Genomic DNA, 17614 nt, shown 5'->3' on the forward strand with positions numbered 1-17614 from the left:
TGTAAATAATTTTGCATATGCAAATGGAGCAAATAGAAATTTTTTACTAAACTCACCCCTTCATTCATTCCCCACAATTTTTAACAGTCTCCCCAATAATATTAAACAAATAGAAAATGAAAAAGAATTCAATAGAAAATGTTTCACCTACTTTCTAAACCAAATTGATTTTACGTAGGTACCTAAAAATCTAAAAAACATATATTTTTTTTTTTTATAAACGGTAAGTGTTCTAATATCTATAATCAATTATCTATGCCTTACACTCAAAAATCTAAAAATAGGATCTGTAAGATCCGTTTACTCACCCGGGTAGGGGGGGGGGGGGTATATAGTGCTTTATAAAAACTTACACCAATTTTAATTTTAACTTATTTTATCTTATATACTTATATTCATACTCATTATATTCATTAATATCTCACCAAGACTCTTTTCTCCATCAATCATTACTTTCATCATTCCATCATCATTTATTTTTACCACCTTTATCCGAACAGGCCATACCATTATCTCTTTATTTATTTATTAATGCGGTTACATAGGTACTAAGCAGTGAGGTAAATGACTCTAGTAGATTCTAACTAAAATGTTTAAGGAACGATTGGTTGATACATTTTTCATCTTCTTTTGTTTTTCTTTTTATATATTCATCACTACAAACTAGGCGTTAACATAAACAAGTGTTCAATCTAACTTAATCCATTCACTCAGTCTTTAGCCTCTAGCTCACTCTCTCTTTAATATTTTCTTTCATCCTTCTCATTTAATCTTCGGCTAAATCGTCGGTCAGTTTCTCCTCAGATCACTTAATCATTTAATCCTCATTAGCGTCAACCACTTCTGGTAGGTAGGGCGATCGGCGCCGCGCACTAAGAGTCTGAGCGCATCTTTCCGCGCACACAGCAAGTCTTCCTTCGATGATAAGGATGGCGGCCTGTGTGCGCCGTAAAGAGCACAGCCCGGACAGGTGGCCAGTCAAGCTGCGGGGTTGCCCGACAAAAATAAATGAGCGCAGCTCATTTATCTCGTCATAAATCCCAGCCAATTCGAGGTAAACTTCATCCTCAATTTGAACCTCCCAGAGATAAAACTCTGCTAACGAAGAAGCGTTTGTTAAACGCTCAGATAAGATACGCCAAGGACTGGCCGCCGCGGTCAGAACTCTGGTGCGCAGCCGCTCGAGCGCCGTACCTGCCATCTCTGTTCTCGTCCTTGTCCTTGCTGTCCTTACTCTCTTTCTCCTCAAAAATCACCGTCTACAGTCAAAAAACTTCTCTTCTTAACGTCTTATTAATCCTTATACAAGAATCTTCACTTGAAGAACAATAGTAGTAAACTGATGTGTTTCTAAAATAATAGTTTTCATCCTCCTTTAAAGGGACTGTGAACGTAAATTTTTCTCATCTTAATATCAAATCTTAACATTATCTCATTCATAATATCTCACAGATAGAGCAAAACGCGCTTTTGTTTGCTTAAAAAACGGCTTTTTCCGACGATTTTTATAAGGTACGGGGAAAGGAAGAAATTTTCCGTATTATATAAAATGTGCATTAAATTGCTTTTTTCTCCCATTATAGCTAAAATTAAACTTTTTCACATAGTTCTAGATTTTTCCTAACAGTTAAGCTGACTTTTAACATAATCCTTGCTTTAAACCAATGTATAGTTACTTAGAAATTGATAAAATAAGCAATATTTTTTTATTGAAAACCAAATACAATAACAAAGCCAGAAACAGGTTTTTTATTAGTATCCAATTAACTTTAAATGGCCCATCTCTCGCCCACCTTTAATTACAAATTTGTAAATAATAAAGACGCAATATTTCTTTATAAACAGTCTGATAAAAGTGTAAACTAATTCTCCAAAGTGGGTTATTTATTGTTCAACACAATAAAAAAGGATATTATTATTTTATATAACCTATGAGATTCAACCCTTTGTAGACAGTGAGGTATTTTTTTTGTCAATAATACGAATTTAAAATATGTCTTTATTACCTAACTACTACGTTATAAAAAAACTAATTGGCAATTTTATAGCATAAAATAAATCCTTAACAGTAAGTAAATTGTTTCAACTATATATGACAAGTTAAATATCCCTACAAACATTATAAGAAACAAAAACGTTCAGATTTTCCCTGTTTTTTCCTTTTTCCCTCTCAAAATACCATAAAATCAAGGCATTATTTCTGGATATTTTTGTGAATAGGACATTTTTGGTTGATCAGTGTAGTGAAATGTGCTTAGTAAATGTTAAGATTTGATAATCAGATGAGAAATTTTTACGTTCACACTCCCTTTAAATTGAATTATACAAAAAAACACAATCTTAATATCAAACTTAAATAAAAAAATTACATCTCAAAGTCAACAAAGCCACTCTATAACTTACCTAGCCCAAGATACTTACACACGATATTAAAAACTGTCAATGCACGTCGCCACTTAAACAAAAAATTCTTCTTAAGTCAGTTTTTCTCTAACATTCTCTGATATTCATAATCTTTTTTACTTCCTTTTCATTTAACTTGTCAGATATCTTTCTTCATTTTTCTCATACTAGGTACATACACACGCCCATCGTGAATATGTAATCCTTGTTATTGCAATCCAATGTTTAAATGTGGCTAAAAATCCATCAAGCCCTCAAGTTTTTACCTAACGTAAAACATAAATATGCAAATTTATTCTTATATAATAACGCCACCAGGGATGTAGGAATAAAGTGTCGGTTCGGAAATAAGTTAGCAGGTATCAAAGAAGTGTGGGATTAAATCCCACGGGATTAAAATACTCAGTTCTTATAATCATTTAATCCGGGAACGATAGGGCGGTGGGGGTCGCAGTTTATAACGGGAAAAAAAACATGGCTAACTTCCATGGCACCGATAACCTAATTGTATTGGTCTTATTTTTGGAAACCCCGTAAGGATTCTAGTGGAATGAATGTTAGATGGTATATTCAGCATACCTTAGTATAGTAGTTTTATATATGTCTTATATATGTTTAGTTATGTAATTTAATCTGATTGTTACAACTATTTCTTAAGCTCTGAAACGACTTGGTAAGCGCCGCGCAGAACTGCGGTTCAACAACCCCGGCCGGGGTTAAGCCATCCACTCGCTTCTCAGCTTGCTCAGTGTTCAATTATATATTAATTGTATAGTAAAAAGTAAAATGTAGGTGAACGGGGAAGGAGAAGTTCACTACAACCCTGAGCTAGGTACATAAATAGTAAATGTACTTTAGAAACTTAATATGCTAATAAATTACAATGGATATTTATTACTGCAATGAAAGATATGTTCTATAATATGTATTTATTTATCTTACCTGCAATCTCTTTCAGGAAGAAACTTAGTACCTTATTAATATGCATTCTCTTTCAGGAAGAAATCAAATTAGTCTAATAATTGTAACCTTTATTAGTAACTCGCCCTAATTATATGCACCTTAGAGGAAATAAATCTTATCTTATCTTATCTTATGCAGTACATATATGTAACACTAAATTGTCTCCACTCATTAATTATATGTTTAAGCCACTCATTCTATGAATTAAAACAAAATTAACAATGTCATTAATGTCCATAGGTAATTAGTAAAACGAGAAAAGTGAACATTACTAAAACAGAGTAGAAAGATTACGAAGAAATTATTTTTAAAGGCAAAGCTCCTTCCTCTTCCCCTTACAAAGAGTTACAATGTTATAAGCGAAGGATCTCTATAATATTGTCCTTAAAATGAAAGTATGCCCTTAAACAGCATCCTGTATTTTAGCAGTATTGCAACAAACTTACTTAAAATTGTATTTAGTCCCTAGACACATTTATATTCTGGTTATTAAGTTCCGACACTCTACACTTACCGTTTCAGGGCTTCGTTTTTATCGATGTTGTCATCCTTGTTTAATTATAACAACTATGAATCATAAAGACAAGGTAAAATGCCTCAGCTGTTATAAATATATTAAAGGACATAAAACTAAAATGGAATCACACCAATTCAGGGTATAAGATAAATATAAGCAATCGCTGGCATTGAAAGCAACTTAGCTGCGGTGTTTAAGTGTAAGCGACCGCATTAAACTTCCATTTTTGCGTTTTCATACTTGTATGTAATTTGCCACACAGCAGCAGCTTGCTAACAAAACAGCGGCTAAATATGCAGCTGCCGAAACTTCTTTCATTGCAGCTATATAAAAGCGTAACTTTGTAAAAATAAATCTGTGAATTAGAAATAAAGGGAAAAAGTGAAATAAAACTTGTTGAGACACTACGCACAAAAAAATTTAAATTTTTCCCTTCCTGAGTAATTATTCAATATAGGTGTGATGTAAACATAACATTCATTTAGATATCTCTAGCTATCTTTCTATCTAATTAGATATCTTTCTATCTGTATAAATTCATGATTGTCAACTATGAAGGTGGGATTATGTCATTAGAATATGACATGTGCTTAATCCTTGTACTAAAGTAACAGGATGTCTATGTGTCTGTGTATCTGTGTGTCTGTGTATTTGTACCGAAGGATCTCGCTAACCGCTGAACCGATCGGGTTCTCCTTAACAGGGTAGCTTCTCATAGGTACCGGGAAGGTTTATAACTATTTTGGGGGAGGGTATCACCACCCTTCCAAGAGAAATGGCCCCTTGAAAAAAATTACCCCTCCCAAAAAAGAGACTTCATCGAAACATAAACCAACTATTTTTATTTCTCTAATTAGATATTTGAAATAAAAAAAAGCATTGAAAGTGCCACTAGAGGCCTCTAGGGGCGTAGCCGCTAGTGAAAGAGAAAGTAGTGAAAAAATTTTTTAACAGAAAAAAAATCAATCTTAAACCCTTTAAGAATGTACTAGCGGCTACGCCCCTAGAGGCCTCTAGGGGCACTTGAGGAGGAGGGAGTCTAATTTAATAATTCAATTTCTTATTTTAGATTTTAAAAGAAATTTTTTTTGGGGGGGGGGGATTTTTCATTTTTTGGGGGGTTAGGGGTGTCCCACCCCCCAAGAAAATAGTTTTAAACCTTCCCAGGACCTATGAGAGGCTACCCTGTTAAGGAAAACCCGATCGGTTCAGCGGTTAGCGAGATCCTTCGGTACAAACATACAAACACACAAACACACAAACACACAAACACACAAACACACAAACACGCAAACACACAAACACACAGACAAACATCCTGTTATTTTATTATAAGGATACATATTTATCATAATGGCTCTAAATATAATTTTTTTTCCTCTAGGGTCCAATAAATGAAATAATCCTATATAAATACAATAGCGACTTCTCCCTTATAAGCCTCTAGGTGCACTTTCGAAAAAAAAACCTTTAGCCACCAATAAAAAGTTTCTAAAAAGAAGATTCAACAACAAAGATTTATCCTGTTACTTTCAAATAATGATCATCTTGTCAAAAAATATGAAAGGAAACAAAACAAGGATGACAACATCCATAAGTAGCGAAGCACAAAAAATTGTGGATGGGAATACGTAGAAGTAGATTTAAAGTGTATTTATTAAAATCAAGAATAGATTTATTGGAGAAAATAAACACGAAACCTTGTTTTATTTTGTATGATGAAGACGGTTAAAGTAAATTACATACTAGATGCACATAACAATGGGGGAAAAAATTTGAAACTGTTAATGCAAAAAAGTTTTAAAATTGGACTAAAAATCCCAAAGATATGGGGAAATATGTCAAACATATAAAAATAGCCAAAAACCTGCTAAAAGGCAGTTTGGCCGCCATTGTTTCTTTTCTTAAAACACCAGAAATTTAATGTTAATATCTTTAACTGAAATATTTTTGAAAATTGGACTATAAACACCAAAGATATGGGTAAAAATGTGATAAATACAAAAATAGCCAAAAACCTGCAAAAAGGCAGTCTGACAGTCATTGTTGTTTTCTTCAAACGACAGGAAACTTAATTTTGCTATCTTTAACTGAAAAAATTTCGAAAATCGGACCATAAACACCAAAGATATGGGGGAAAATGTGAAAAATATAAAAATAGCCAAAAACCTGCAAAAAGGCAGTTTGACCGTCATTGTTGTTTTCTTCAAATGACGGGAAATTTAATTTTGATATCTTTAACTGAAAAAATTTTGAAAATCGGACCTTAAACACCAAAGATATGGGGAAAATTTGGAAAATATAAAAAATAGCCTAAAACCTGCTAAAAAGCAGTCCGACCGCCATTGATGTTTTATAGTTAATTGTGCTCCTTAATGATGGGAATGTTGTCAAAAAATTTCAGCTCTCTATCTTTTATAGGAGCCGAGAAAATCACGTTTCCCCCAATTCATTAATTACGGACGGACGGACGGACGGATAGACGGACGGACGGACAGACGGACGGACGGACGGACATTGTGAATTATAGAGTAGCTTCGCTACTAAAAATAGTTGAAACACGCTTACAAAATATTGTTTGTTAAACCATTTAAAAGAGCTTGGTAAACATCTGTATAATAACCTTTTTCATCTGTATATACGTCTTTTGTTTTTTCAGTCAAATCATTTACAAATACAAAAGTTCTTATTCATAACATAATACTAAATATATTGTCATTCTTGGAGATTCATTATTATTTACAGTTGTTTTAGCTTCAAACATTGACATTTTTTCGGAAATTTTATTAATTTGAATTATTTACTTCTTCTTTTCTTTGTGGCTTTTCATTGATCCAGGAAAGGTTTATAGTTATTTTTAGTGAGAAAACCACCACAAGAGAAATCGCCCCTAGGAAAAATAACCAACCCCAAATAAAATAATTACTTCTATTTAATTCTTATAACAATTCATAACATTACCTACCACCTCGACGAAAATTTAATTTGAAAAAAAATGAATTAAGGATGAAAATTTAAAGGCAGTTCTAAATAACAATTTTACCACCTCATAAAATGAAAAAAAATACTTGTCCATCCCCATCCATGTACATGAACAAGAAAAGTCACCCATCCATAAATTATTTTTTATGTTATCAAATAATCATTATTAAGTTATATCATATATTCATTTAATAAGTTTTTCCTGTACATAAAAACAAAGTTTTGTTTTGTTTTAAATGGAGAAGGGCCATGCACAGGAATTAACATTAACAAGGATGACAACATCCATAAAAGCGAAGCACTGAAACGGTAGGACAAACGGACATTAACACCTGTATAGTGTCTGAACTGAATAATCAGAATATAAAAGTATAAGAGTCGACGCAAAATTGTATGTAAATTTGTTGAAAAACTGCTTGATACAGGATAATGTTTATGGACATACTTACATTTTTAGGACTTGATTATAGAGTTGCTTCGCTTATAATATTGTTCTTTGTTGTCACAGGAATCAATATACCAAAAATCAGATCAAACGGATAATTAGTTCACATAAAAATTTGCTTTTAAAAAAGTAGAAAAATCAACATGTTTAAAATGGACGTACGGACATTCTGGTAATGATTATAGAGTTGCTACGCTTTCTAAATCGTACCTAACTACTACAGGAATCATCATGCAAAGTTTGAAATCGATAGGACAATTCTAACATGCCTAAATTAACGAATAAAAGCTTTCTATCTCGGACGGACGTACGGACGGACGGACGGACGGACGGACGTACGGACCGACCCTAATTATAGAAAAGCTTCGCTTTTAAAAACAATCTGTTTATTTCTGTTTTAAGTGAACCCATGAATTGTTTAAAATCATAATTGGGACAACTGCTAAAAAAAACATAAATCAAGCTAATTAAAAACAAGGATGACAACATCCATAAAAGCGAAGCACTGAAACGGTAGGACAAACGGACATTAACACTTGTATAGTGTCTAAACTGAATAATCAGGATATAAAAGTATAAGAGTCGAAGCAAAATAGTAAGTAAATTTGTTGAAAAACTGCTTGATACAGGATAATGTTTATGGACATACTTACATTTTTAGGACTTGATTATAGAGTTGCTTCGCTTATAATATTGTTTTTTTGTTGTCCCAGGAATCAATATACCAAAAATCAGATCAAACGGATAATTAAATCACATAAAAATTTGTTGTTAAAAAAGTAGAAAAATGTACATGTTTTAAATGGACATACGGACATTCTGGTAATGATTATAGAGTTGCTACGCTTTCTAAATCGTACCTAACTACCACAGGAATCATCATGCAAAGTTTGAAATCGATAGGACAATTCTAACATGCCTAAATTAACGAATAAAAGCTATCTATCTCGGACGGATGTACGGACGGACCGACCCTAATTATAGAAAAGCTTCGGTTTTAAAAATTACGGACAGAATAACAACCTAAGTAATTGTTAGGAACAAAAATACATCTGAATACTAAAAGAGGATGTTGAAAAAAGAAAATTTATAATTTCCTTCAAAGTGCCTATTGAGCACTGAAAACCTCACCCATTATCTTGAAAATAGATTATTTTTTCTCCTGTGGGACTACCTAGTACCCAATATAAACTCAACTAACATGTCTTAAAGGAGTAAAAAAGCGAAAAAGTCCCCATGCCCTATAATTTTTCATTATTTAGTAAGTAAGGGGAAAAATTGGTTTCTATTCTCAATAGGCACTTTGAGAAAACACACCAAAGTAAAGAAGCTATAAAAACAGCCAACATTTTGATGATTATTGTTAAGGGAATCTTCACAAGAATTTCAGAAGATTATAAGTTATAGTAAATCTTATTTTAACTGCATTTTTTATATGGGAATTCAAAATTATAGAGTAGCTGAGCTATCAAAAAGTACGCAATTATATTATTTAATATCAATTGACCTAAAGTTAATGAGATTAATAAATTAATAGAAATATTTAATATGTAATAATAAAATTAAAATATTAGTTATAAAGTTGCATAATTTTCAGGAAAAAACATTCCTATTATAAAAAAGTTAATATTTTATTAATCATTTTTTATTTCAATTATTTATCTTCTTTTCTCTCTCTTTCCTTATCTCTATCTATAACTTTTTTCTCTTTCGCCCCATTTATCGGTTTACATATCTATTTATCTTTTTGAGAAATTTTAGTTTTGAAGTATAGTCGAACAAAAAGTTCCTTTTTTTTCGGCACTACCCAATTGTTTTCTCTTGGGAGGTTGGGGATACCCGCCCCCAAAATAGTTAAAAACTAAAGGACCTATGAGTAGCTACACTGTAAAGGAGAACCATATCGGTTCAGCGGTTGGCGAGATCTTTCGGTACACACAGTCAGACAAACACACATACAGATTTAGACCCTGTTACTTTTATATAAGGATAAGTACTCATTTCTTAAATTCTAAGACTAACTGTCTTTTATTACATATAATTTTTTCTCAATTTGAATTTGTGACATTGTTATACTGTTATTTTCATATTATGTCATTAAATTTATTCATGATTTTAGTAAGAAAGCCTTTTCTTTTTATTAAGTTTACTTGGTGGTGAGGTATTGATTTCCAATTATTTGAGTTCTCTTGTGTACAATGCAAAGGAAGACGAAGAAAGTCGCTCAAAAAAATTCTGACGTCATAAAAATGAGGGATTAGGAGAGAAGAAGTGTGTAAGAAAACCCCAAAAAAAGAGATGGATAATTTCTTATCTTTATGAAGGCACGTGGCTGATTTTTAAGTCACTTTGTCCCACTAACGGTTGAACAAATGGATATATGATTGCCAGATTTCATGTTATTTTATGAAGTAAAACCTGCAGCAGGCTAAAATAACAATTTCACCTTTCCACCCTCTTTACTCTTCTCTTACCCTCCTATTAGATGAACGAACTGACCAATAAACCTGAGTTAGCAAGCAACATTGCTGACACTTTTTCCTCTATCATAATATCCACGTAAAATTCTACATCCATTATTGAAAAAATCCGAGCTATAGAGAATTTGCACTGCTGAAAAAATACTGTTTGAAAGTTAGGGTATAGTCCCTTTTCGTGGCAACGCCCTTTATGGGGCGTTTCTTCGTACTTTTAAAGTAGTTTTTCTCCTATTTTTAGCTCTAACCCTGCGGGGCCAATTGCTTAACCCTGCGTGGCAATCACCTAACCCAATATACCCACACCTAACCTAAAATAAGGGGAGTTTCCACGAAAGGAACTATTCCCGAAAGTTGGATATGTATCTAGGCTTTTTGAATGAATGCTCATATACAGCTTAATGAATGGGTTTTCTTAACAAAACAAAAACTTTACAAAACAACTTTAAGATTAGTTTTAGCTAAAACCCGTCAATATTAATAGTTTCTTTTAAATTGTATGTGTTAATTATGTCTAATCGTACTAGTAATCCTTGTAAATAGTTACCTACATCATATAAAAAACGCTAAATTAATTAACATGTTTAAATTAGACTTTCTAAAAATAATTATAAAGTTGCTATGCTCTATAAGTGTATACCTTATTTCTCCAAGAATCCAAGTTTGTGACTAAAAACAATTACTAATTAAGACTAATATTGATAAATATTAATTAGCTAAAAACAAATTTACAATATTGTATAAATGATTGATATAAAAAAATGACAGTATTTCTTATATCTGTCTTTCTTCTCTCGATTATTTTACAAAGAGAACTTCGATTATTTTGTTTTGTTGTGAAATCAAGAACAAATGATATAATAGTAGCGCAACAATATTTAGCTAATGATAGTTTACTTGAACAAGGTCAAATATATTCATGCGAAAACATTATCTTTCTAAGGAAATGCACTTACATTAATGAATATGTTTTATCGAGCACTAAAACCTCCTCCACACCCTTATAATTTTATCATACAAAAAAAAAGGGGAAGTGGGATATTTTTTTTTCTCTATTCCTGACCCCTGCAAAGGGACCTAACTCCATAAGGCCTTAAATTTTGGTGTTCTACCCCTGCGAGACTAGGTAGCTCCCAATATAACCTAAACTGTCTTGACCCAATGTATTACCACCCTCCCATCCTGTCTTAACCTCTTTTCGAGGAAGCTTTGTGTTTATCAAGTTCGAAATTAAATTCCTTATCATTAAACCAAAATCAAAGCGCAAATGTCGTCTTTTAGGGCTTTCCTTTCATAATGTGGCGCGGCATAGAGTGTTTGTTTATTTTGGATGCGCACGTTCTTTACTTTTGAATGAGATATGAGAGTGTGAAGATTTCGGAGAACAAAATTGGGCCTATCATTGGTCTCATTGAGTGTGAACGACCCTAGTATATCAGGGATTTGAAACCATAAGAGCTTCAGGTAGAATTTGTTAATTTGATTAAGAAGTATGGTGTATAGGACGATTATATGTAGTTTTAAAAAAGGCTTTAGCCAGCTAAGCATGAAACTTAATTATGTTTAATATAAGTTTTAGTAATTTTTATGTGCCTTATTGTTGCATTTAACAATGATTTATTAAACCAAATAATTTTCCTTTAAAGCCAAAGTTTCCAAAGATTCTTTAACCATAAGAAAAGAAAAAGATTTTTTTTAGTGCTCAAAGTTTTAAGATAACGAATAATATTTTATTCTGTTTATTAATTGATCTTGTAATTTCAGGTCTTTGAAATAATTTCATCAATAAATCTATATTCAAACCTGCTGTTGAAACTTGATGGTTCCTGGTATTGGGGGTTTGTATGTTCGCCAACTGATCTCGTGAACTTCCCGCTAATTCGGAAGTCAAGCTCAACCAAAGTGTCATGGTTGAGACAATTTCAAAGTATCTGATGGATAGGCGTTAGCATTCATCAAGAGATCAATAGCATCTAGTGAATTATTGATGCAATAAACTGTGACAATTTTTCTGTGAAATAAGTACCTAGTGAATCAATATGCCACTAACCAAAAAGCAGAAAATTGAGCGAGCTATCGCTATTGGCAGTGAAAGGCTAGAAGTTTTTGATGAACAGTTAAAAGTATTTTATGACAATCTAAAAGCCTGCCAAAGTTTTAGTTCATGTGAAAATGTGACTGTAAAATCAATTCGTGACATTTTTAGTGAGGTCAAGGACCAATCTGACCTAATAAAAAGTCTAAAACCTGCCGTGGAGACTAGTGAGCTACGCGAGTTCAAGCGTGATTTGGATGAAGCTAGTGAGCAGAAAACTGTTGCAGATAAAGTTTATGCGTCGTTGGAGCAGTGCACAAAAATTCTGTACTGGCTTGACAATGATTCAGATGACGCGAGGTCAAGCACTGTCGCCAGGAACCTTGACGTCATTGAGAAGGTGAAGATGGACATGGGAGTGCTTAAAATTTCCGTGGAGTTGCGCCAAGAAGTACGTGATATGTACCGAAGGCTTAGAGAGATGGAACGTCGTTCATCTAACCTGGATGAGAGTGGGACACCTGCCATGCTATCCAGAAGTATGTCCGCCGTGGATATTCGGAGTTCCAACCCGCAGTATGGGCGCTGGGACAACAGTTTATTGCCGTCGTTCGACGGTACTGACACGGATTACCCAAACTTTAAACAGGTCTTTAAAGATCTATGTTCTGGTTATGGATTTGCTGACCAGAGGTTAAGTCTGATGTTGTGTATGGAGAAGGTGATAACCAACCCGGAACTACGCAAGCAAGTGTCAGCGATTAGAGATCATAATGAACAATGGGCGTTTCTTGACCAGATGTTTTTATCAAACACTCGCCGGTTCATGAGGATTTTAACTAAGTTGAACAAGATGAAACCTGTGGATAAACCTGTGGACGTGGTTAGCGCAATTGCTACCTTCAAGAGCATGATGCAGGAGGTAGAAGCCATCGTTGGTTCTGCAGCTAAGGATTACAACCACCTGACTCTCATTCATATTTTTAAAGACAAGTGCCCTGAAAATTTGAGAGACAAAATTATGATGGAGCTAGGTAGCATGAACCAACCTAACATCCCGAAGATTGTTGAACTGCTGGAGAGGACCAGGGGTGCCATGTTGGCCGGTGATATGTCCTATGACAGTGGCGCCGGCAAGAGAAATCGTGACAGAGCTGCCGCCGCGCAAGTATCTGGCCGCAACGACAATAAGAATGGAAAGGCTGGAAAGGACAAGGCTTCCAAGTGGAACAGTGCATGTCCTGTGGAGAGCTGCAAGGAGAAGCACCCGATTTTCCGTTGCCTCACGTTTAAGAAGATGGATGTGGTTGACCGAAAGAAAGTTGTCCAGCAGAAGAAGTTATGTGAACTCTGCTTGTGCGACGGCCATACTGCTGACAAGTGTAATAAATCTGATAAGCTTGGTGTTTGTGGTACCAATAATTGCGACAGATACCATTCCAGGTTACTCCATGAGGCTAGTGCTGGTGTGAATACAGTCTACAAGTCAAGTTCTGCACCCAGCCCCTGTACCTTCTTACTGCAGTTAGTTCCTGTTGTAGCACCTGGCGGCGGCACCTGCCACGCCACGGTAATGTTTGACTCCGGGGCAAATTTGCCACTTGTGTCTGAGAAGTTATCCAACAAGTTGAAGCTGAAATCTACCGGCAGATATACAACTATTTCTGTAGCTGATGGTAGTGAGTCTTCCTGCCGCAATGTTGTGTTTTATTTGAAGGATAGGGACGGCAATCTGAGGGAGTTTGAGGCAGCTGTCATGCCTACCCTCGGCGGGGCCAACGAGATGCGCTCGGTCCACCCCGAAACTGCCGCCGAGATATTTAAAATGCCGCCAGAAAGGTTTACATATATTAGTGGAGGCTTAGATATCATCATTGGAAATACACATCCTGACGTGTTTCCTTCAACCTACCAGAAAGTGGGCCAGTCTATGTTGTGGCGAACCATTTTTGGTAGTGGTTTTATCTGTACGAGTGCTGATGGTGGAGCTGGAGATCAAAAGTCGGCTTATAAGGCTGTCAGTGTCAGTGGAGGCACTTTGCCAGACTTTCTGACGTCTGAATCGTTTGGCATACAGCCGCAGGCACTTTGTCCAGGATGTACTGCTTGTCAAGAGTGCAAGGCTATGGCCGACGGCACTACCTGGGACCAGCGTGAGAGGCAGAGGATAATTGAGGCAGGTTTAACACTAGACTTGCAGTCCAACAAGTGGACAGGTCAATATGCTTATATTGAAGATCCTCACACTTTACCCTACAACGAGAGTTTAGCCCGCAAAATTGCTGAAAAGGATCGTGCCAGGATGGTCAAGGAAGATACCTATGGAATGTATGTGGAGGTATTCAACGACGCCATAAGAAGAGGCGTTTTCCAAAAAGCCACGCCTGAAGAGTTGCAGTATGAAGGACCTAAGTCTTGTTCATCAATAGTGGTTGCTTTCAAGGAGGATTCAAGTTCCACACCCATGCGATTGTGTGCAAATAGTTCTCTGACGTTCAAGGGTACCAGTTTTAATAACATAATGCTGGGAGGCCCGCCGCCAATGCAGAAGATATTTTATCATTTGATGCTTTTCCGCGGTTACAAGGTTGGTATAACCGCGGATATCTCCAAGTTTTATAACTCCATCCTGGCCACAGAGTTCGACAGCCAGATGAAGAGAGTTTTATTTTCCCCGACGCCAGATGGTCCACTTGAAATTTACCTGACCAAAGTTGTAAATTTCGGCGAGTTAGCTGCGGGAAATTTGGCAGTTACAGCCCTGAAGTTGACGTCCCGCCTGTTCGGCGGAAAGAGTGAAGCAGAGGTCAAGGAGATGTATGGAGAGGGACAAATAAACGGTAGTGAAATTGTTGCCAAACCTGAATTATGGAAGGAGCCACAAATACCTACCTACCCTGATGAGGAGTTCAAGTTACCTCAGATTCCAGTTGCAGTCAAGCTTGAGAAGCACAGCTTCATAGATGACGTTATTTCGGGAGCAGGATCGAAGCCAGAAGCCAAGGAGATGATGAAAGAGGCCGACAGGATTATCGGCAAAGGTAGTTTTTCCTTCAAACAAGTCATTTATTCTGGAGATGATTGCCAGCATACCAAGGTTCTCGGGCTGATATGGAAGCCAGCCACCGATGTGTTGTCCATCGCCACAAGAGTCAACCAAGATGGTAAAGTCAAGGGAAGGAAGGTGAAAGAGGATGCTGATTTGTACAACCTCCAGGACGCCTTGGACGAGAATCTGACAAAGAAGATGGTCCACAGGTTCGCCGCCCAAACTTTCGACCCGATCGGGCTTTGCAGCCCTATTCTGTTGAGAATTAAACTTGTCCTGCGGAAAACATGTTTGCTGAATTTGGGCTGGCAAGATTTCATTCCAAAAAGTCTACGGGATGAACTTGTTCAGTCGCTGGAGGACAGAGCTGAGGTCGCTAAATTGGAGTTTGACCGTTGTGTGGTCCCGGATGAACCAACTGGCCTTCCATCCTTGATGATGTTTTCGGATGGGTCATCAGAGGCTTATGCATCTAATGCATATTTGAGGTGGCCAACTAGACAAGGATTTGAAACGTTTCTGCTAGCCACCAAGTCAAGAGTTGCGCCGGTCAAGTGTGAATCAATTCCACGCCTTGAGTTGATGGGGTGCCAGATGTCCACAAGGTTGGCAAAGTCCGTCAGAGATGCCCTGCCCTTTGATGTTATCAGAGTGATGTACTTTACTGATTCATCGTGTGTTTTATCACAAATAGTTTCCAACAGTGCTATGTTGAACACATTTAATTCTCATCGTATTGGAGAAATTCAATCTGCGACCAACAAGGATGACTGGAGGTGGGTCCCCGGGACGCAAAACGTTGCAGATTTGGGCACCAGAAGCACCTGCAAAGTATCAGATTTGGGACCAGGTTCCAGGTACAGATTGGGCCCAGAATGGTTGCGCCAGGATGAAAGTGCGTGGCCGGTGAAAACTGCCGAAGAAGTCAAGCAGGTTTTACCCCCAGAGGAGTTGAATACCAAAATGGTTAAGTTATGTTCAATGAAAGTTGCCGGAGAAGCCGCTGAAGATGTCTTTAGGTTTAAGCACAGGAGATCATTTGGACAGGCCAAACGTATTATGGCAGCTGTCCTGCAAGTTGCGAACACCTGGTTGAAGAAGCTAAAGAGCAGACAAGAAGGTAAGGCTACAGCCGCTGGTAGTCATGTAGCAGCCGCAGATTCTGTGTACAAGCCGTCTTTGTACAATTTTATGGCGGCGGCGGAACTTTTCATTGTGTCACGAAGCCAAGAGGATGAGTGGATAAATGACGCTAAAGGCAATTATGCGTCATTAAATCCATTAGTGCATGAAGTATCATTGACCTGGCCTGTCGTTGGTCCAGGTGGAAAGTATGTGACCAGGGAGATGAGGATTCTTAAGATGGTTGGTCGTGGACAGCCAGTCATTGACGCCATTACTGGCGGCCGTAAAATGATATTTGAAGACATGCCAGGTTTAATAATTTTGGAGCCTGGTAATTGGTTAGCTGCTGTTTTTATGAGAGAAGCGCATGTTGAGCTTCACTCTGGTGTCCGTGGAACTTTAGCTGAGAGCCGCCGTTGGTGCTGGATTGTGAAGGCAAGGAGGTTGGCCATCATGGAAGTGAAGAAATGTTGGCCCTGCAGTGTTGAGAGGGCTAAGGAATGTCGTGCTACCATGAAGGAGGTGTTACCTGACAAGTTGGTCCCGAGCAGGCCTTTTGAAGCTGTGCAAGTCGACCTGATGGGTCCGCTGGTTACGAGGAGAGCTGCCGCCAGAACGAGGAGTCAGACAGCAACGAAGAAGGTGTGGGTGTTCGTGGTGGTCTGCAGATTCTCAGGGGCGTTGTGGTTAGATGCCTTGGAAAAGTATGATACCAGCAGTATCCTGTTGTCCCTGCGCAAGTTGGAAGCTGTTCATTGTCTGCCGAAGATCATAGTAAGCGACATGGGCACACAATTATCCGGTGCTCGCAAGGTTTTAGAGCAGAAGTTGGGCAGCCAGGTAGAGTTTTCTTGGTCTCAGATCCCGGCCCGAGCCCACCATTATATTGGGCAGGCTGAGAAAATGGTGGGATTAACCAAGAGATTGCTGTCCAAGAAGTTGGTGAATAGTTCTGTTAATTTCAACGAGCTCCTGGTGCTGTTGGCGGAGGTCAGCAAAATTATGAATAGCAGACCACTGACGATTGAAGCTGCGAACGACGTGGAGAATTGGCGGCTGATTACCCCTGGCCAGCTGCTGGGAAATGTTGACCGCCAGCCGTTGTGCAATGTGGCGATGAAACCGGAGGACCAAATTTCCTCCAGGTTGAAGTTGTTGGAAGATTTATCTGCCCAGTTTTGGACTGCCTACCGCCAGGAGATCCTACCGAAGATATTACGGATGTCCAAGTGGAAGGATGAGATGGCAGAGCCACTAGCTGATGGAGATGTAGTTCTGGTTACGAGTACCAATCCGCTGATGAGATGTTTGAGGATGGGCCGAGTGACGAGAATTGAGGATGGAAGAAAGACGGCAAGAGTCTTGTTCAGACTGACAGATAAATCTCCCCTAGAAGAACATGCTGTATCAGTCAGGCAGTTGTTAAAAATTATGATTAATAATTGATTCTTATTTTATGGAAATTGAGTTTTTTTTAGTAAAAAGCCACATTTTTCATATGCCTATTTTTATGCCTAAAATAAGAATCAAATGAAATGCGATTAAATATTCTTCTATTTCATATGCTCAAATTTAATTTTATTGAGTTTAATTTATTTTCAAAAGTACAATTCATTTT

At 37.0% G+C, this 17614-nt stretch overlaps 1 protein-coding gene across 1 annotated transcript; it reads left to right on the plus strand.

Annotated features, from left to right (window-relative positions):
* The first annotated feature begins 10977 nt into the window (after positions 1-10977).
* On the plus strand, positions 10978-17506 carry LOC145323863 (uncharacterized). Its single transcript, XM_080166447.1, has 2 exons — positions 10978-11251; positions 11552-17506. The coding sequence occupies exon 2, from the start codon at positions 11827-11829 to the stop codon at positions 17440-17442; it is 5616 nt and encodes a 1871-aa protein (XP_080022573.1). The 5' UTR covers positions 10978-11251; positions 11552-11826; the 3' UTR covers positions 17443-17506.
* Positions 17507-17614: the final 108 nt, after the last annotated feature.

This window comes from Acartia tonsa, chromosome 7 (genome assembly GCF_053477335.1).
Source record: "Acartia tonsa isolate MP-2025a chromosome 7, ASM5347733v1, whole genome shotgun sequence".
NCBI classification, from domain to species: domain Eukaryota; kingdom Metazoa; phylum Arthropoda; class Copepoda; order Calanoida; family Acartiidae; genus Acartia; species Acartia tonsa.

What these genes read in the sequence shown, in the direction of transcription:
- LOC145323863 (XM_080166447.1), top strand. Translation starts at nt 11,827, where the DNA reads ATGCCACTAACCAAAAAGCAGAAAATTGAGCGAGCTATCGCTATTGGC.